General features: G+C 44.4%; 2 protein-coding genes across 2 annotated transcripts; one reads left to right on the top strand and one right to left on the bottom strand.

The window, feature by feature from the left end:
* The first annotated feature begins 5,034 nt into the window (after positions 1-5,034).
* On the top strand, positions 5,035-6,204 carry LOC136494412 (uncharacterized). The gene has a single exon (XM_066490574.1). The coding sequence runs from the start codon at positions 5,200-5,202 to the stop codon at positions 5,548-5,550; it is 351 nt and encodes a 116-aa protein (XP_066346671.1). The 5' UTR covers positions 5,035-5,199; the 3' UTR covers positions 5,551-6,204.
* A 1,562-nt stretch (positions 6,205-7,766) lies between these two features.
* LOC136493475 (sm-like protein LSM1B) lies at positions 7,767-12,365 on the bottom strand. Its single transcript, XM_066489563.1, has 5 exons — positions 12,100-12,365; positions 9,815-9,883; positions 9,616-9,731; positions 9,465-9,527; positions 7,767-8,184 (listed from the first exon to the last, which is right to left on the bottom strand). Exons 1-5 carry the CDS (start codon positions 12,158-12,160, stop codon positions 8,107-8,109), a joined length of 387 nt encoding a protein of 128 aa, XP_066345660.1. The 5' UTR covers positions 12,161-12,365; the 3' UTR covers positions 7,767-8,106.
* Positions 12,366-20,710: the final 8,345 nt, after the last annotated feature.

The raw sequence follows: 20,710 nt of genomic DNA, 5'->3' as shown, positions 1-20,710 counted from the left end.
CCACAATAATAGCCTATTTTAAGCTCCGAATGGACTAGACCGTAGTTGGATTTAACACCACATTCGCACTTGACTGGAGGTGCTTTGTAAATTGACCTTTCTTCCTTCTTTTGCTTTGCCTTTGGAGGTTCTTCGGGCCATTTGTTCTTAGGACCATACAACCACTCCTTGAAATGACACTTCGCCATTGAATACACTAAAAAACGTGACATTAGTACATAAACACATATAGCTCAACATTTCAACACATACACTTTGCACTTACTTCATGCTTGTTTGGACACACAAACTCCAACGTATTCTCAGGGTTTATCACAGCTCGATCTCCGCAATCGCACAGAGAAGGTTTCTCGAGTCGTCTAACTGCGGCTAAGTGCTTCTCCTTAGCCGTCATTGGAGGGGGTTAGGGGGAGGTGGAACCCACCGCTCGAAGTGCTCTCGTGGATGTCGTCCTTTCCACCAATCATCGAAAAGGAGGTACCTGGGGTCAAACTTGTCTGCACGGTTGATCCACTGAAAGAAAAAGCACCTCTCATGGGCCTACACAACAAAATTTCAATAAAATATTAATAACCTAGTAATACAAATGAAGAAAAAAAACATACAGAAATAATTACTTACCTTAAAACAACTGCATATGTAGAAGCAACGAGCCGCTGTGTCTGGATATCTCGATTGAAACACGTCGGTCGGACGACCACAGTCACAGTTAGGGATAGGGAGTTCAGGAGGGACGGTGTATCTTTGCTAGACTCATCGGGGTATAATTCTCTAGGACGACTCCGTTTTCGCCACAACTACTCCCGAAACATGGCTTCCATCTAATAAAACGGTTCAAAACAACGCAAATTAATATAAAATATAATCATTTGCATTGCAACTCAAATAATATAACCAACACTTATAGCAACAAAAATATACATGGTAAACATACTTCTAACTAAATAGTTAACCTTAACATTGACAAAATCAAACTAATATCTTCCTTCAAACTGTAGCCCATAGTTCTCAAACATAATTTTCCTCCTAACCTTAACTCACATTCATAATATCCTATCCACCATTCAAACGAAAATCAAAAGTGTGTCATTAACTTGAACGAGGACGAGGAGGGCGGGAGGCGGCCGGAGAATGGAAGGGAAGGGAGGGAGGCGGCAACGGAGGGCTGGGCGGGCGGCGGGCGCGGCGGCCAGGCGCGGGCAGGCGGTCTTGCTGCTCGAGCAGGGGGAACTGGCCGCGGGGGTTTTATTCGGCTCTGCCGCGCCACGGATCAAGGTGCGGCACTGCCGCGCCAAGATCGGTGGCGCGGCAAGCCCAGCCACGTCATCGGTCAACGATTCCGGTCGTCGCCACGTCAGCCCGCTGCCGCGCCACCATGCATGGCGCGGCACAGGCTTTTGGTCGCATCATGGCAATATGCGCGGCCAAAAATGTTAGTTTAAAAAAACAGACAATGATAGATTTAAAATTAGTTTTGAAAAGTGTTAAAATTAAAAAAAAAATCCACCCACGGCCACGGGTAAACACCACCGCCGCCTGCCTCTGGGGGACCGGGGGGTGTCTTTTTTTTTTCGGCATCGACCCTGGATACAGACGCAGAATGATTTATGTATTACACATATTCACGCCTATGCAACGTTCTCATCACAAGCCTCTAATGTTTCTGTTTCTATATGACGACTGACGCCAAGTCACCAAATGTAGACCTAACGGTTGCTTGAGGACCCCTTTGGCTTTGGTCGATGATGATATTCCTGGCTGATGGAGACAACAGACAACGGCCCTTTTGTCTTAGCGAAAGCAAATCGAGAGGTTCATCATCATGGTTTCGTCTTGTCTCGGCGACAACCGTACCAGCCAAAACGGGAGAAAAAACGATGGCTGGTGAATGGTGATACGACGATTATTACACGCCACTTGCCCGTAGCTCAATCATCCGCATTCCATAGCGTTTTGACTTGGCAATGGCAAGAGTGTTTTATCCCAGTTGCCTGTTACCACTCCCTTGTCCCTTGGCATCGACCCTGGGTACATCACTACAGCAGCTTCAGCTCATTCGACTGCAGGAGCACACTGTGTATATTTCTGTTTACTTATGTTCTTACTTTTGAGGTCTTTGTCGACCAACATTTTTATCTGCTACGTACTAATACCTGCAATCAGTCTTGTTTCACCTGCCGATCGATCCATCCCAGAGTTGATATACACCTCTATCTATCCATATACTACTCCATGTATGTATGCAAATGCAAACACAATTGCAGGTGGATGGTTGATCTCGAAATCATTCCGCGTTGAGGAACATCTATCTATTTTGTCGGTGCACTTCGCTTTATGAAGAAGGATGCACCTTTCCAAGCATGTATGCAAAAGCAGGAAGGTTTTAATAAGAACAGATACAAGTAGTCCGTGTGGACTCGTAAACTGGCTCGAACAAGGTCTCCATTCAACATCTCGCAACTCTGAAGAGGAACCTGTTCGGTGGAGCCCACTTTTTTTGCTGCGAGTTTGCTAATGGGATCATCAGTGCAACGGCTCAGCCTGTTCGATTGGCTGTGGCTTGTCGTAAACGATCATAAATTTTCAGTTGGAATAGTATTTTTCTCTCACACAAACTAGCCAGCAGTAGTTCTTCACGAACCAGTAACGATATGAACCAGCCAACCGAATAGGCTGTAGCATGTAGCATGTGTATGTATATGCTACGACTGCATGCATTCACGTGTTTGCAGAAAACGCGATGCACGAGACGACGGGGGATTCAGGAACCTCTCGCGTGTCTCCGTGAGCCCTGATGATGTCCATAACTGACATGATAGAGATCATCCATAATTACAAATTACAAATCAAGAGGCGTGTGATTACAAGGCATGGATTTCATGTCTACGGGAGATATACTACTCGCTAGTAGCGTAGCGTACATAAGTAAGTACAGAGGCTCCAAAATGTGACCTAATTTTTCTCCAAAAGAGACTATATTATACAAAGATCAAAGAGACCAGCATGCATGTCCCTGCTGGTTCATGTTGATCCATCTTATAAAATAAAATGGAGCACTGAGATGTGGCCGTACCACAATATTTAAAAAAAAATGGAAAGAAAAGGTGACTGGATGGTACGTACACAACACATGGTCCTCGTCTGGAATTCCCTTTTCCATTAAATTTGTGCAGCCCTTTTTTTCTTCTTCTTCGCTCTTCTTTGGTCAATCGTCACCAACCGCAAGCGCAACCTATTCTGATAAACGTGTTTGAACTACCCCATGCAGTCCGATCCCCAGGCCTAGGGCTGGATATCGAGCGATCTCGGCTCGGCTCGGTCCAGCTCGAGCTCGTTAGGCTAACGAGCCAGTTTGGCTCGGCTCGTTAATATTACAAGCCAGAGGGGCAGCTCAGTTTGGCTCGTTCGCGCTCGTTAGGCTAACGAGCCAGCTTAGCTTGGCTCGTTAATATTACGAGCCAGAGGGGCAGCTCAGCTCGGCTCGTTCGCGACCTCGAGCTGGCTCGTTTAACTCGCGAGCTACTTTAAAAAAATAGGACACATATATTTATAATGTTGATGCTACATCAATTTCAGAAGGTAACGTCCACCATTAAGCAACCATACATGAATAATACATATCAGGTTCATTAAAAGTATCAACCATGAGATTGTTCCTCACCTCCCAGTATTTATCAAATTTATTTAACATTGGAGCTGCCATATTTCGCAAATATGCATCATTTGATTTCTTTGCCTTTATCGATGCAATCTAGGATTGACCGGTTGTCTCGGTGGTGTGGGCTTGGTTGGACCTCCCTCATAGACCCTGAATTCATGATCGTGGGTTGATAGGTCTTATAGTTTGTTTCAGCTCATGAGCTAGCTCGTTAAAACAGCGAGCTAGACTTCCAGCTTAACTCGTGAAAAAAATTAAAACGAGCCGAGTCAAGCTGGCCACGAGTCGAACGAGTTGGCGAGCCACGAGTATTTTTTGTCCAGCCCTACCCAGGCCATGCTAGCAGCAGCAGTAGCTGGCCCCGTACGTTTCAGAGGTGTACTGCAAGTTTCACTCAGGGCACGAAAACGTAGAGCGTGTTTAGTTGCCCAAATTTGGGAATTTGGGCTACTGTAGCACTTTCGTTTTTATTTGGCAAATAGTGTTCAATCGTGGACTAATTAGGCTCAAAACGTTCGTCTTGCAATTTCCAACAAAACTGTGCAATTAGTTTTTTTTTGTCTACATTTAATGCTCCATACATGTATCGCAAGATTCGATGTGATGGGTACCGTAGCACTTTTTTGGATTTTGGGGTGGGAACTAAACACGCTCGTAGAATAAATGTCCTGCCATTCACTCACCTGGTTTCATTCCATCTGGTAACAAATAGACTGACAGCCTGTTCGGCAGGACTGAAAAATAAACAAAAATATTGTATCGGCTAATTACCGTGAGAGAAAATTACTGTTCTATCTGAAAACACTGTTCGCATGAACCGTGCTTTCGTGAGTTGGCTGGCCGGCCAGCCAGCCGGCCACCAGCCAGCCGAACACCCCCTGATGCTGCCATGTGGAGTAGTAATTTTGATCAGCTGACGACGGTGACGATCCTCTGAGTATATTCTTTTCCAGTTTTGCCAGAAGAACACGTTCAGATAATAGTAAACCAAGCATTGCAACGTGGAGTGCATACATTCCATAGGATCCCCAGGCGGCTGGCAGGCACCTCAGTTTCCTGTCACCGGCAGTATGAACCCTCTGACCCTCCATTTGTTTAAGAATGATGCTCTCCTGGTCATCATCAAAAACTAAAAAGTAGTAAAAGTATATCTGCTGCTGCGCTCCAGCATTTTCCAGCCAGCTCGTTCAGTCCTAGCAAAATTGAGTGCATTGTCTGTCTTCTCCTTTTTTTTAGGTGGTTTCCGCTTTTCATTTCATTGATTCATTAATTCTTTAATCTTATACTATATTTTTTTTTTAAAAATACGCGTACACTCGGCTGATGAACCCTGGCCTGGCCCATCCCGACCGTGTCCCTCCGTCCTTTATATGCATGCACAGCAGAGGAGCACGAGCACGAGAGCGCAACGCAGCAGAGGAGAAGGCAGGAAACAGCAGAGCCGACGAGGCCACCAGCAAGTGAGTGAGAGAGAGGAGGCGCCGCGGAGCGAGCAGCGAGAAGGCGGCGGCCAAAGGTGCCGAGAAAGAAGGACGACAACAATGGGGGAAGCTCCGCCTCCGTGCGTCATCATCGTGCCGCGCCGCGCCGCCGCGCACTCCTTCCGCCTGCCCGGCCACGGCCGCCGGAAGAAGGTGCACGTCGTCCGGCTCGGCGGCGGCGGCCCTGGCTCGCGCGTGCGCCGCCACGGCCGCGGTCTCCGGCTCCGTCGGTGGCTGCGGCGCGCGGCGTGGCGCCTCGCCGCGCTCTGCGTGGCGGCGCTGTCGGGCCAGGGCCACCCGGGGACGGCGCCCAGCGCGGCGCATCACCCGCCGTGGACCGGCGTGGAGCCCTACTTCGCCGCGCCCTTCGTCCCCGTCGTGCGGATGAAGCGCGCGGGAGCGCAGGCCTAGCTAGCTTGCCCGGGCCGGCCGGCTTGGTGGCTTGGTGCCTGCCGCGTCCACCACGGCCGTCGCCCGGTGCAGAGCGCGCGGCGGCATTGGTTCGCGTATCGCTGCTGCTGCTGCTGCTGCTGCTTGGTTACGCGTGAGCTCTGAGGAGATTTCACTCGCGTCCAACCAATGCCGAACACGGTGGTAGCCAATCATGTAGGACAGGCAGGGGCTGTCGCTGTGGTGTCCGTTCCATGATCGTCCCTCCTTTCTTCTTCTGTTCCATGACCATCCCTCCTTTCTGCGGCTGCTTATCGCAGCAAAGAAGCATCATGCAGGTAGTTGTGCTGGGAAACAGTGTAGTAATGCTGCAGCTCCAATCATGCGCCCTGTTCGCTGGGGCTTGTTTGGCTGATAAGTCATAGCTGAAAGTATTGTTGGCTGATTTGGTGTGAGAGAAAAATATTATTTGTTGGTTGAAAAAGTACGGCTTATAAGCTAAACAAGCTCAAGCAAACAGGGTGGGCCATAGATTGTTTTGGAGGACCCATTCCATACATATGTAGCTTAATAACTATAGAGAAATGTAGCTCGCCGTGCAATGGCATATACTCCAGTGACTGTACTTAAATTTGTACTGCTGTCTACTACTGATAACTAATGAATCTCTATTACTCCGTACTACTAATGCTCCTAACTGTCTACAAAGATCTCCAAATGATCACCGCGTACGTGAAGTTCATTCTTGTTCAGTTGTTCGTGCACTGTCACTGACGACGCGCGCTTTCACACTAGTCGTGATCTTCAGTTGAATGGTGGAAGCATGAACGCGGTACAGGCCACAGGCCAGGCGTACAGCACGACCTGCCGATCGCGGGCAGTAGCTAGGCCCGAGCTTTCCCACCAGTTTGGTTGCTCACGTGAACCCCGCCAAAGCCGCCATTTAACGCCGGATTTCTGCGGATCCCGTCCGTGACCATGGTGTCCGCACGGTAGACGAGTTCGGCCGCCGAGGACGGTGACCCGACGGTTGGGAGCCGATAGATCGATCGATCGATGGAGACCACCCACAATCCCACATGCACGCTGCCGTCTTCAATGGCCGGGCCGGCGGATAAGGATTAAGCTAGCGCAGGCGTCCTGCCGGCCTCAGCTCGATCGCACGCACCGCCATGTGCGCTGCCACGCCCGGCAGTACCAGGCATGCATTAGAGCAAGGCTAATAATTTAGTCAACTGAAAGCTGTAACACCATGCCATGTCATATATAGCTAGTTATATAGTCAACTCATATTATATGTTGGCTGCAACAATGATCACAAGCATTTAATACTTACGTATGTGTGGACGTATCACGGCATCCAAAGCGAGGAAGATGGGGAGCCAAACGTCGACCTGCAGCCTGCAGCTGGCTGGCTGAGAACAGGCTGCATGGTGGGATTCAGCCGGGCTGAGAGTTAAGCGCCGGCTCTTGCCTCTCTCCTTTTCTCTCTCTGTCAAATCACGCTACTTTTCTGATGTGGACTCTATTTAGCCGGCTGAGTAATCCTTGTTATACTTGCTCTTAATCAACCGACCGTGCGTGCGCAAGTGTGCAACAAACAACATGGCTTGGCTGCCGCTGATGCCTGATTGGGAGGCTTCCAGCTCCAGTGTTTGGCTCGTTCCAGTGTCCTGTTCGCGTCACGGAAGTTGGACGGATGTCCTCACACCTCACTGCCCGTGCCGTGCGTACGCTTTGACTTGGGAGAGAAGGAACAGAGGAAGGCATGGGTTACCGTCTGATGGGTGTCGGCATGAACGGGGCCATGAATTAATATCTATTAGGTACCAGCAGCCATTATCAGCTCATTTGCTTCGTTAGCGTTCGGTAACACTGGCGCCACGTTGAACCGACCCTTTCGCCCCTGCTGCTCGTGCATCCGGCTAAATTGCAAGGCTGCTCGTGAAGATTTCAGCGCTATCACATTACGCACAGGAGGATGGATGGATAGGGACAGCCGGGGCTGGGAAAGAGACGCTCGGACAGCAGCCCGCGCCACAGGCTAGCTGGGCTCGCTTTGCTTCATTTTCATGCCACTGGGGATACAGTATTATTGTTGCAAGACTAGAACAGGTCAGCACAGCACGCATGTTGCGCCGCTGTGCTGATTGGCAGCTTGATTGATTAGCTAGCTCCGGCCTCCAGGATCCTGCAAAGGCATGGCATTGGCACCCCCGATCCAATCCAATCAGGTGTACAGTAATAATGTTAGATATATAAATCCCGATAGGGCAAAGGCACTGTTGCAAACGACAAGGAGGAGAGCACAGGGCATCTCCTCAGGCAATAATCAGAGAGGTGACAAAGCTGTATCAGGAGGCTCTCAAACAAGGATCTGTTGTGGCCACAAAAGTAGAAAACAGCACTGCTAGTTAAAAGGAATCTGTTCGCTGAACCCTCCATCATTCCAAAGCGTTTCTGGACAAACGAGAAGCATGCGACTGTGGGATGCGGCGCAGTCATCAGGTATGGCACAGGCCGCCACTAAAAACTCCGCGGCCACAAATGGGAGCAGCAACTAACATGGAAACGATCTTAATCGAAGTCTAGGAACTCCATCCGTTTCCTCATCGTGCCTTTCAGATCTCTGGCTTCCCGTTCTGCCTTTTCAGCCTGGATGGGAAAAAAAACAAATACCATTAGCTAGTAGTAAGTCATAATGACATAGTGAAGGAGTAAGGTTCCTTTGTCTAAGCGTAAAGGTAAGCCATACACACATATTTCAATGGCGGATTGCAGATTTGTCTAGTGTATGAAAAGCCAGGAACCTGAAGTCCTTTTGAATTGTTCATCCTAGGAGCAGATTTTTGGGGGTACAAAAAAGGGAAATTGTTTCTCCTAGGAGCTATGCGCTGGGTCCTGTTGCTAAACTGCAATAACTTTGTGTTTATACAGATTAGTATTATTTGTTCATTCTCCACAGTTTATTGTTAATTAAGCACTACAAGATTCAGAAAGACCAGATGAAAGAAATAGGTTTGAGCATGCTACGGCAGGCCAAAGGTGGGACTGCAACAAATGCAGTAGGTTGAAGATAGATATTCATTTCTTTTTGTCAGGTTAAACAATTTGTTTCATCCAATTTGTACTAATGGTAATGCTGCCTCCCTATGAAAAGGAGTTGCTCCTCTTGTCATCTGTTCTCAGTTCATCGCAACTGGAATCCCTACTCCCTAGTCTTCTAAACCCTTCTTAAAATAAAGTAGGGCCAATCCCAGAGTGGCTACAATCTAATACAGACAAACCTACATTCCAAGATACATCCACAAAAGGCAATAAGCAGACCAAACATTAACAATCCATATTTTACTTCCACAAAATTAGTTTTTTTATTTTTTATTAATGCTTAGATCTTGGGGGAAAACATGGCCCAACATTACGTACAAATTTCATTTTTGCTTTGACATAAAAGCAAATCAAAAGATGCAATAGTTTCAACAACAAAAGTCACAACTACGAGTTTAGAGAGACAAATCTTCTCATCTTTATTGTTCATGTAAACTATTCATTAGACTGCTCGCACATACATAGCAGACCACAAAGAGGTTAGGACAGAAAAATGGCAATGGTTGCATCCACAGTTTTCCAAGTTATATGACAGGATGGGTTGCAAAAGTTACAATAATCTACGAATTATCTGTATTTTCATCTAATAAAAAGTTTATGTATTTCTTTAAGGCTGAAACTGTGGCCATAACTTATTATTGAAACACCCAGTAAAAGAGCAAGACAACAATAGCGCCAAAGTTTAAATTGTCTTTGGAAAACACAGAGCCATTCATGAACAATCTGTATTACTAGGATATCAACATGCATGTATTGAAATGCAGAAAAGATTTATCTAACACCAGAAAACGCTTCAAAACAAGAATAGATTGAAGATAAGTGCATACCTTTCTTATTTCTGCTTCTGAAACACAGGTCATGTGAGCAGGGAGCTCATCCTTTTCACGATCCTGCTCAATGCAATATACCAGATCTATAACATCAACGCGGAGAGATGAGTTTGGTCATGCTCACTTTTAATGCAACAGAGGTTATTACCAATTCTCCAATTAAAACAACGTTCTCTCCCCGGATTACGTACAGACCAAGAGGAACATCACAATATTGTTCCCCTACAATCACTCGTTCACAAGCACCCTGAAGAACAACATTGGCTGCAAAGTACAATAGTAAAAGAGGAGATTAGTAGCAGAAAATATAATTCAACACTAAGGAAAGTGGGAGTAAAGCGCCATACCAAACTGATCAAATGAGCAGAGGGTGCCAAGCAGTTTCCGTCCATCTCTTAGCAGGACAATAAGTTTCTCTGAGATCAGATACGAGAGAAATTAGTACCATAGGTCGACGATAATTTTTTTTAGATGAAGCAGGTCATAGAAAGCAGCCAATGCATACGTAATACTTAAGTACTCTTGTTCTCGTTTTTATTAAATATAAAAAGAAATGGTCATTAACATGACTCGTGCTAGTACAGTATTTTGGATAAACTATTTTCTCAATAACAATAATGTTAGCTAAAACCTCAAAAGAGCATAATCCATGTAATCACTAATTATACTTCCAAGGTAATGAAAGCAGACAGAAAAGAACTTATCCGCATATTCTTCTGAGTACCCTACCTATTTACACCAAATAAGAATGAAATATTAAATGAACTAAGGATATGCCAAGGTAATCTTACACTTGGCATGCCCTAGGAACAGAATTCTTTGAAGAAACAACATCCTTTGCAAACAATATTTAGTACCCACTCGAGATTTACAAAGACTAGATTAAAAGATTTACAAATATGCCAAGAAACTATTAGATAAGTAGAAAACTAACAATGTATTTAGTTGATTGTTTAGGAAGGTAGAAACTTTGCTGGCCTTTAGCTCCAGTAGCGAGTTATGCTATCATGTCACTAACGCCTTGCACTGCAGCTACCCAATGCTTGTATAAGTTACCCTCTAAAAGGGTGTACCCAGTGCAGAGAGCTCCCGCTCTGTGCGGGGTCTGGGGAAGGGTGTCAGTGGCAAACCTTACCCTCGCCTGTGCAATGCGAGGAGACCGCGACTCGAACCCGGGACCTTCCGGTCACAGGCGGTAAGACTCTACCGCTTGCACCAGGTCCGCCCTTCAAAAGTGCCACACCCTCTCTTCTCATTATTTCATATGCACTTACAAAAGTGCCACACAATCATAATCCCATCGCTCATTAAAAAAAAAAGCGGAAACCCTTTGCTTCTACCATCACATGGAAACAATTTCAACTGAACATCTATCAAGGCATTAACAGATCAACTGATTAAAAAGAACTCATTGTGGGCCAGTCTTCTCATTGTCTCATATACACTACAAAATTAATAGAAATATCAATCAATCGTAGTGCCATCAGCTTGCCAAATTGCTGTGAGGTTTTGCTGTCATATGGCAGAGAATTTAAATTAGGTTTCTATTGAGGTATAAAATTCATCAACTAATTCAGAGGGAGCTCACACGGACAAAAGATGATGTCTTTTTTAATTACAGATAATAGAGGTACCAAATAACAGCTTCAAACAACTAACAGATACCACAATTAAGTCTAAATTCTACTCAAAGGCGCACATAATCCCTGAAGGGGAAATAGAAAGGAAAACAGAAATTTACTATCAGTGAACCAAAGAAAGTGGCACTTGGAGATTGAAGAACACACCAAAGTTGCCTTACAATTAGGCTGGTCCAACACAGACTTACTACACATAATTGAAACATTTCATAATCAACTCAATCCAACCAACCAAATGTCCCAAATGCAATACAATTGTTCGCAATGAAGGGCTTCAGGTACAAATATATACACACATGAGATGGTCCTATAAGACATAATTTTGTACAAAGTACATAAGTTTGCACGAATAATTGCCAAAAACATTGTGGAACCAAGCAAATTATGGGACCTAACAACCTTTTACAAGGCTTACGCTTAGTGTGAGCGCACCAGAATTCTGTCTTCATATGCCATGAGTCACAACCAACTCCAGGTAAGATTTCCACCAACAAACATAAGGCATTCTCATTCAGTACAGACACAAGGTAGCATTCAGACATTGGCAGAAACAGTACACACAAAAATCTGTAGTCTATCTGCATAAACAGATAAACCTACGAAAGCTTTGACAAAGTTCAAGACAAAATTGGAGCGAGTTACAGGAAAAATACTATCTTTCGCTAAAACTAAATGAGCTGTATTGAATATGGATGACTGCATAACCCATAAGAGGCTCTTCTCCTACTAACAACGGCTACAGGGATTTCCAGAGTCACGTAATAATGTGTCTACTTTTGATCCGAACCACTCACAGAAGGCAATCGTGAGTACGAAATTCTCACAATGACTTACAATCACGGCCTCCACAAGCAGGAAACTAGACCAATCGGATCTACGACCCCTCTAAAAATCAAATCTAGGCGCATCGGTTCAGTCCTACGGACCAATATCAGCATCTAGGCAACTAGACAAGCTCAGAAACATCGCAGATAGGGGATCTAAAAACTCACTGTCCAAGAAGCCGGCGAGGGAGGTGGAGAGGAGGATGTCGTCGGGCGCGGACCAAGACATCGCGCGGATCCCAAATCCGGCTCCAGAAACCGGAGCTGATGGCCTCAACCCGCCGCGGCTGGGATCGGAATTGCTTCTACAGCTTGGGACCAAGCTGCTTAGCGGGGCCCCCAGGGAGAACCACTGCTAGGGTTCGCGTGGAAGTGGAGTGCTCTCGCGTGACGGAAGCAGGGAGGAGCAGAGTTCGGTTCTTGATACACCGACAGGGAACGAAGCAGGTCGAAAGGGTTTGGTACTTGATACTTAGCCGCTGACCGATGGGCCCAGGAGGTCTATTCCTTTTGGCTTTGCGTGCATCTTGTATTTCGAGCAAGGTAAAGCTCATTTTCAACCTTCAAATCGCACAAGTTATTAGTTTCAACATTTAGTTATGAAATTGGGTACTGAACATCTTTTAATTATCAAAATTGGATAAATTTAGTCCTCTAACTAGTTTTAAAAGTGATTTTTAATTTTCATAAATAGTAAAAATGTTTTAATCTATAAAATTTTATAACTTATTTATTTTAAATAAAAAATGTGAAACCAATACCATTTTTAAAAAAAAATCTTATAATAATTGATAACCATTTGAAACTTTTTTTTAGAAAAGGGAATATATTAATGCCCTAGCTTCTGCATCGACCAATGCATATAGTTGTTGCTTATTACAACAAAAGCACCGCAATCCACGCAATCTCAAACATAAAGTTTTGATCTAAAGAAAAAAATAGAGAAGTTTTCAAACTTGACATCTAGAGAGCAATTCTATTACTAAATCTCCAACCGTGTCTAGCAAATACTTCAATTGCGGTTGTCTCAATATTCCTGCATCCCATCGCTATCATTTGACGATCCTCCTCCTTCTATAATAGAACCAGGATCTAGGCCAGTAGGCCCCCTGAAGATAACCTACAAATAAGGTGGTGTTGCGGCCTTGTCAAAGATTATATTATTCTAAGTTAACCATATCGCCCAACAAAATGCACTTGCACCACAAGAATCTTATATTTTAGTTTTCTATTAATCCTGTCTAACCAGCCTATAAACAAACTGTGAACGTTCGTTGGAGGTATTAAATTAAAGGAAACATGAACAATTTGCCACACAAATTTAGCAAAATAGCAGTCAAAGAATAGATATTGTATAGACTCGTCAGAAGAGCAGAAACAACACTTTCTATCTCCTTGCCACTATCGCCTTGCTAAATTATCCTTTGTTAAGATTACCCCCTTATACAAATACCACAAAAATACTTTGATTTTGAGAGGTAGTTTCAGTTTCCATATTAAAGTGTTATAAGGTATAGCTTCAACTCCTAAAATGGCTCTGTACATGGATTTGACTGAAAATAATCCATTCTGATATAGCCCCCACACGAAATGATTCCTCTGATTTGTTAACTGTACATTTGCAACCATGACGACCACCTCGTGCCATGCTTGTAAATTAACACCTACCAGAGATCTCCTTAAAGCCACATTTAACGGTGTCGTAGACAACACCGTTCTTACAGATGTGCTTTTCTTCCTAACAATATTATATAATGCGGGAAAGAGAGATTTTAAAGGACGCGGTCTTATCCACGAGTCCTCTCAAAATCACACTTGAGACCCGTTGCCTAGATCAAACTTGTCCAACGATAGGAACTCCTCCTTGACCTTCATAAGGCCAGCCCAAACTGGGAGTCCCTAGGCATGTATTGAACCTGTGTTAAAGTTTTATTTCTTAAATACTTGTTCCTAAGAAATTATTGCCAGATCCCATCTCCATTCAGCAACCTAAAAAGCCATTTGCTTAGGAGACACCTGTTATGTACGTCTAAGTTTAGGACTCCCAACCCTCCTTGATCTTTCGGCGTACAAACTACCTCCCACTTAGTCAATCTATATTTTTTCTTATGTTTGTCGTTCTGCCAAAAAATCATGACCTAAAATAGTACAACTTCTTTAGAACCCCTCTAGGTACTTCAAAAAAGGAAAGCATGAATATAGAGAGACTACTCAAAACGGAGTTAATCAGAACAAGCATTTCTCCTACCGATAACATTTTGCTTCTCCAACAATTCAACCTCTTTTGAAAACGTTCTTAAACATGCTTCCAGTCTTTATTCATGAGCTTTCTATGATGCATAGGGATTCTCACATATCTAAATGGAAACGACCCCAAATCACACCCAAAAATTTGTACATATTCGTTTTGATTAGCTTTGGCTATTCCATAACAAAACAATTCGCTCTTATGGAAGTTGATCTTGAGTCCTGATAGCTGTGCAAAAGCACAAAGTAAAAGCTTCATATTTTTGGCCTTCTCTAGATCATTGTCCATAAAGATGACAATGTCATCTACATACTGAAGGATTGAAAATCCCTCATCTACCAAATGTGCAACAACCCCTTGAATTTGTTCACTTTCTTTAGCTCGTGAAATAAACATAGCCAGCATGTCAATCACTATATTAAACAGAATGGGAGATAACGGATCCCCTGCCGCACTCCTTTCCTAGTTTGGAAATAGTGACCTACATTATTATTGACCTTTACTGCAACACTCCCTCCAGACATGACTTTTGAAATCCATTCGCACCAAGTTGGTGAGAATCCTTTCATTCTAAGGACCTATTGTATAAACGACCATTTTAATTTATCATAGGCTTTTTCAAAATCTAGTTTTAAGCTCACACCATCTTGTTTTTTCCTATGCAACTCATGAATCGTTTCATGCAACATCACGACTCCTTCCATGATATAGCGACATGGGATAAAGGCCGTCTACGACGGTCCTATCATCTTATCTGCCACTTTCAAAATCCTATTATTTAGCACTTTCGTAAAAATCTTAAAGCTCATATTTAATAAGCATATTGGCCTGTACTGTTGTATCCGGGCCGCATCAGCATTCTTTGGTAGTAATGTAATTACCCTAAAATTTAGGCAATGGATAGGCAGTCTCGCAACATGGAATTCATAAAAAAGGTTCATTAAATCTTGTTTCACAACCTCCTTAAAGAATTGGTAAAATTATGCGGGAAAACCATCCGGACCAGGTGCTTTGTTATGTTCCATATCAAAAACTGTCAATTTAACCTCCTCCTCGCTGAATGGAGCCGTCAAACCCTCGTTCTCCTCCTACGACACTTGAGGTATGTCATGCCTCAAAGTCTCATCCATTGAGAACGAATTCAGTGTATGAGGTCCAAACAGTCCTTTATAGTACTCAGTTATATAATTTTTCAAATTCCCATCCCCAACAATCGTTCCTTCTTCTTGTTTTAGCTAGACAATTTTTGTTTTCTTGTGTCTCCCATTTGCCACTAGATGGAAATACTTAGTATTATCATCCCCTTGCAATAACTTTGTTGCTTTTGATCGTTGGAGCCAATAGATCTCCTCTCTCAGCAACTTAGTTAATTGCCCTTTGAGATGATGTCTAAGTTCCATCTCTTGAGGTGAAAACACAATTGTCTCTGCCTTTCTGTCTAGATCATCTATCTTAGTCAACAAGTTATATTTGTGTTTCTTATTTTGTGAAGAAAAATTCCTAGCCCAACCTCTAAGGAAACCTCGTAACCTTCTAATTTTGTTTTGTCATTTCTCCATGGGTGACTGACCCCTATTCTCATATTCCCAAACCTCTTTGACCAACCCAAACAAACCATCTCTTATTAGCCACCCTAGCTCAAACTTAAAATTCAAAACATTGCCTCTGTGAGATGGTTCACCACTATCTAATAAAGGAGGTGTATGATCTGAGATCTCTCGAGTAAGTGCCTGGACAGAAGCTAAAGGAAATTTTTGTTCCCAATCTGTTGTTACTAAGATATGGTCCAACTTTTCATATATTGGAACCTCTGCATAGTTTGCCCACGTATATTTCCTACCTGTTAACTCCAGCTCTCTTAAATTTAACGTTTCAATAATAGCATTAAACAAAAGAGGTCACTTATTATTATATCTTGAATAATGATATTGAAATCTCCCCCTACTAAGAAAGGCAGATCCCCACAACTAGTACAAGCTCGTACTAACTCTGATAGAAAGTGTTCTCTATGCTCTTCTTGTGCTGCACCACAAACAGACAATAGAGCCCATCGAAAACCATCTACTTTATTTTTTATGAGAAACCTGATATGATAATCACCATCCTCTATGTTCTCTATTTCAAAACAACCTTGATTTATTCCCATTAGCATCCCCTGGACATACCCCGAGGACATCGCTAATGTCAAACAAAATCAGTCCCCGCACAAAAGTTTTCTAGACACTGAGTCAAAAAACTATTTTTGTTGGTCTCTGATAGAGCTATGAAATCAAGTTTGTTATCCCCAGCCACATCATGTAAAAAGGTGTGTTTAGCTAAATCACGCAGACCTCTTGAAAGGTCCTAATGGCTAGAGGGAGGATGAATAGCCTAATAAAAATTTCTACAACAACACTTAACAAAAGGGTTAGACAATTATGAGGCGAAGCAAGTGTTGCGCTAGCCTACTCAAAATGCAAGCCACCTACCACAATTCTAGTTTAGATAATATCTATCCACACAGTAGCAATGACACTACCCTAAGTTAGTGTGCTCTCAAAAGCTAACTAAAGAACCACACCAACCAAGCAATTAAGCTCTTACAACTAGCTACACTAAAGAGCTTGACAACTAGTTTGCGGTAAGGTAAAGAGAGTAAGCAAGATAGTTATACCGTCGTGTAGATGAAGGAGCCAACCAATCACAAGGATGAATAACAATGAAGACCAATCACCTTAGAATCAATGATGAATACAATGATTTTTTATCGAGGTTCACTTGCTTGTCAGCAAGCTAGTCCTCGTTGTGGCGATTCACTCACTTGGAGGTTCACGCGCTAATTGGCTTCACACGCCAAACCCTCAATAGGGTGCCGCACAGCCAATACAAGATAAGGATCACACAAGCCACGAGCAATTCACTAGAGTATCTTTTGGCTCTCCACCGGGGAAAAGGTCAAGAACCCCTCACAATCACCACGATCGGAGCCAGAGACAATCACCACCCTCCGCTCGACGATCCCCGCTGCTATAAGCCGTCTAGGTGGTGGCAACCACCAAGAGTAACAAGCGAATCCCACAACGAAACACGAACACCAAGTACCTCTAGATGTAACAACTTAAGCAATGCACTTGGATTCTCTCCCAATCTCACAAAGATGATGAATCAATGATGAAGATGAGTGGGAGGGCTTTGACTAAGCTCACAAGGTTGCTATATCAATGCAAATGGCCAAGAGGGTGAGCTTGAGCCGGCCATGGGGCTTAAATAGAAGCCCCCAAGAAATAGAGCTGTTGTACCCCTTTACTGGGCACAACACGGGGTGATCGGACGCTCCGGTCATATCGACCGGATGCTGGACCTCAGTGTTCGGCCATGCGATGCGTGCCATGTGTCCCCTCTCTTCAAATGTTGATCACCCGATCTCAATGGTTAAGTGATGACCGGACGTGCTGCTGCAAAGTGACCGGATGCTGGACCTCAGTGTCCGGTTGTTTTCAGTAAGCATCCAGAAACGATTTTTCATGACCAGAAGTGTCCGGTCATGCCTGACCGGACTCACCCAGTGTTCGGTCACTCGACGACTCTTCTATGCGCGACCATGTCAGTGTGACCGGACGCAGTCAACCAGCGTCCGGTCGTTTTAGCGCCTGCGTCCGGTCGATGACCAACGCTGCCCTTTTTCTGCTACTACTGACTGGACGCGCCGGTCTTTCAGAGACCAGCGTCCAGTCACTTACAGTGACATCCATCTTTTCTATCTAGGGCGCCGGTTGCACTATCGAACTGTCCGAACTCTATAGGCGGACACTCCACCGGTGAAGTTCCTAACCCTTGCTCAAATGTGCCAACCACCAAGTGTATCACCTTATGCACATGTGTTAGCATATTTTCATAAACATTTTCAAGGGTGTTAGCATTCCACTAGATCCTAAATGCATATGCAATGAGTTAGAGCATCTAGTGGCACTTTAATAACTGTATTTCGATACGAGTTTCACCCCTCTTAATAGTATGGCTATCAGACCTAAATATGATCACACTCTCTAAGTGTCTTGATCACCAAAACAAAATAGCTCCTACCATTTATACCTTTGTCTTGAGCCTTTTGTTTTTCTCTTTCTTCTTTTCAAGTCCGAGCACTTGATCATCACCATGGCATCACCATCATCATGTCATGATCTTCATTTGCTTCACCACTTAGAATGTGCTACCTATGTTATGATCACTTGATAAACTAGGTTAGCACTTAGTGTTTCATCAATTCACCAAAACCAAACTAGAGCTTTCACCTCTGCAGTTCCAGAAAATATCTTTCATTAAAATACTATTTTTTTTCTTGCAGCTATATTCGTACTTAGGAGTTTCTTTTTCTTTTTGGTTTTTGCCACCTTGATGGGCACATTTACAAGGACTCCATCGAGGTCCACACTATCATCATCCATCACCTCCTCTGTTAAGTCACCACATAGACTTATGGTGAAGGTGTCTGGATAGATCTCATCCTCCTCAGAATCAAATTCATTTTCATTTTTATTTAGACAAATAGATGGTTTCAGTCTCTCCCTTTCAATATTTTTTAAAAGAGCAATAGACCCGATCATTAATCATCGTTGTCACCCAAACTAATACCCACTCCCCCTAAGTTTTCCTTAATACGAACATCAGAAAAGGAACAAAATGAATTAACATTTAAATTACCTTGGGGTTCCTCAAGATTCTTGACGACAACTCTTTTTTCTGCCTTCTCCAGAGAGTCCACATCAGCCACCTCCGCATTCCGTTTGCTCCGCCGTACTGGGGTTAACTCTCCATCTGACATAATCGCCATTTTCATGACACTACCCAAATCCTTTTTTGAGTCACCATCAGCTGTAACTCCAGCTCCCAACATGGCATCAAGAAGAACACCAAGGTGTTGAGCACCATCTGCAAATGCACCTTCTGCTGCCCCATCGATCTGCCCAACTGAGATCTCCACATGTTCCCTATCAAACATGGTGGATGGCTGTTCATAGGATTTATTTTTCTACAGGTCACTTATAGCAGCACTGGCCGACAGCGTGGGCTGGTGTGCCCGGCCCAAGCAGCCATCCCTTGCCGAATCTTCAGTACTAGACTATGGCGCCAAGGCTGCACTCACCAATTTTTCAGCCGGCCTAGCAGACAGCGAAGGTCGCTGCAGCATGTGTGCCAGTGCTGACAACGTCCTAGAGGCTGATGCTGCAATTGTTGCTGCATTCTTCACATTTACCGGATCTCCTTTTTTGACTCTAAAAAATTACGTGTAGATTCGTTAAGTTCATGCTCCTCTCCTAGCATATCATCATTTGACCAATCATAATCCATCTGTGTCTCAGGAGCCTTATTTTCTTTCCCGGTCGTGTTGTTTTTTGTTGCATTTCCGACGCTTACATGTGATATATTAGTTTCCCTAGTATTTTGTGCCTCCTTCATCTCGTACTTGTTCATGTTTCTAATAAACCAGACCACAAGCAATAAAATAATACTTCATTCATTCCAAATTATAAATCACTTTGACATTTTTGGTACGTTTATTTTGCTATGCATCTCGATATAATATATCTAGATATATAGCAAAATGGATGAATGTCACCTTGGTTGACAAAATTCCGTCTCAGACTAAAAACACGCACACACGCCCGCTAAAACAAAACCCCCAGACAGTTTCGCCCGAACCGCCCGGGGGCTCGGGGGCTACACCCGCGGGTGCGCTCGCACGCACCCGTCGACAAAACAAAAAACTTCCCCTGATGACATAGAACACCCCCCAGACGGTTCTGCCCAAACCACCCAGGGGCTCGGGGGCTACACCCGCAGGTGCGCTCGCGTGCACCCGTTGACAAGACAAAAATCCCCCAGATGATTCTACCTGAATCACCTAGGGGCTCGGGGGCTCCTGTTGAGTTTATAAACCTAGGGTCCCTCAGGGACCAACTTCTGCGCCAAAGCTCGGCCCAAGAGTCTAAAAACAATAGGGCAAAGGGGCGGTCCAGCAACCAACCGGAAGGCCAGGCCCAAGAAGAGCAACGCTCGCTCGTCGGCTACTTTGACCCACCTATCCGACCAGAGTGCTCGATTCAGGCTCCAGCCGTCTCCGGACGGCCTTCGATTGGAAGGCTTGCCCCGAGCCCTACTTCTAACTCTGACCCTGCGTCCCTCCGACCAGGGCTCATAGGAACCCTGCTCACCGCTCTTCTCTGATCGGCGCACTCAGAGCCGAATTGAGCAATCCAACTAGGGACGACCCGTTCGGTAGGAACCAGAAGACGTGCAGAGAAAGGCAAGGCAAGGCTCGCAAGTCAAAACCACTGTACTAGGACCATACCCAGCACGGAATAGTACTCTGTAGCTACCCTGACACAAACAGTATTGTAGGCACCGATATCTCCCTCTATAGGATTGTAGGGGCCGCTAAAACTCCCATACGGTAAGACCCCCCGCGTGTCTCTGACATCGATAGCGGTATGGGCACCAGGATTTACCGTACCGGGTGAACATAGCAAGACTCCTCACATGCCTCTAGGCATC

This window comes from Miscanthus floridulus, chromosome 11 (assembly GCF_019320115.1).
Source record: "Miscanthus floridulus cultivar M001 chromosome 11, ASM1932011v1, whole genome shotgun sequence".
NCBI classification, from domain to species: Eukaryota; Viridiplantae; Streptophyta; class Magnoliopsida; order Poales; family Poaceae; genus Miscanthus; species Miscanthus floridulus.
Note: the sequence above shows the minus strand (reverse complement) of the source record. Positions and strands in the feature narration are given on the sequence as shown.

What these genes read in the sequence shown, in the direction of transcription:
- LOC136494412 (XM_066490574.1), top strand. Translation starts at nt 5,200, where the DNA reads ATGGGGGAAGCTCCGCCTCCGTGCGTCATCATCGTGCCGCGCCGCGCC.
- LOC136493475 (XM_066489563.1), bottom strand. Translation starts at nt 12,160, where the DNA reads ATGTCTTGGTCCGCGCCCGACGACATCCTCCTCTCCACCTCCCTCGCC. An exon ending in TTGTTTTAATTGGAGAATTG is followed by an intron (nt 9,528 to 9,615) that starts GTAATAACCTCT and finishes TGCATTGAGCAG; the next exon opens with GATCGTGAAAAGGATGAGCT. An exon ending in CAGAAGCAGAAATAAGAAAG is followed by an intron (nt 8,185 to 9,464) that starts GTATGCACTTAT and finishes TTTCCCATCCAG; the next exon opens with GCTGAAAAGGCAGAACGGGA.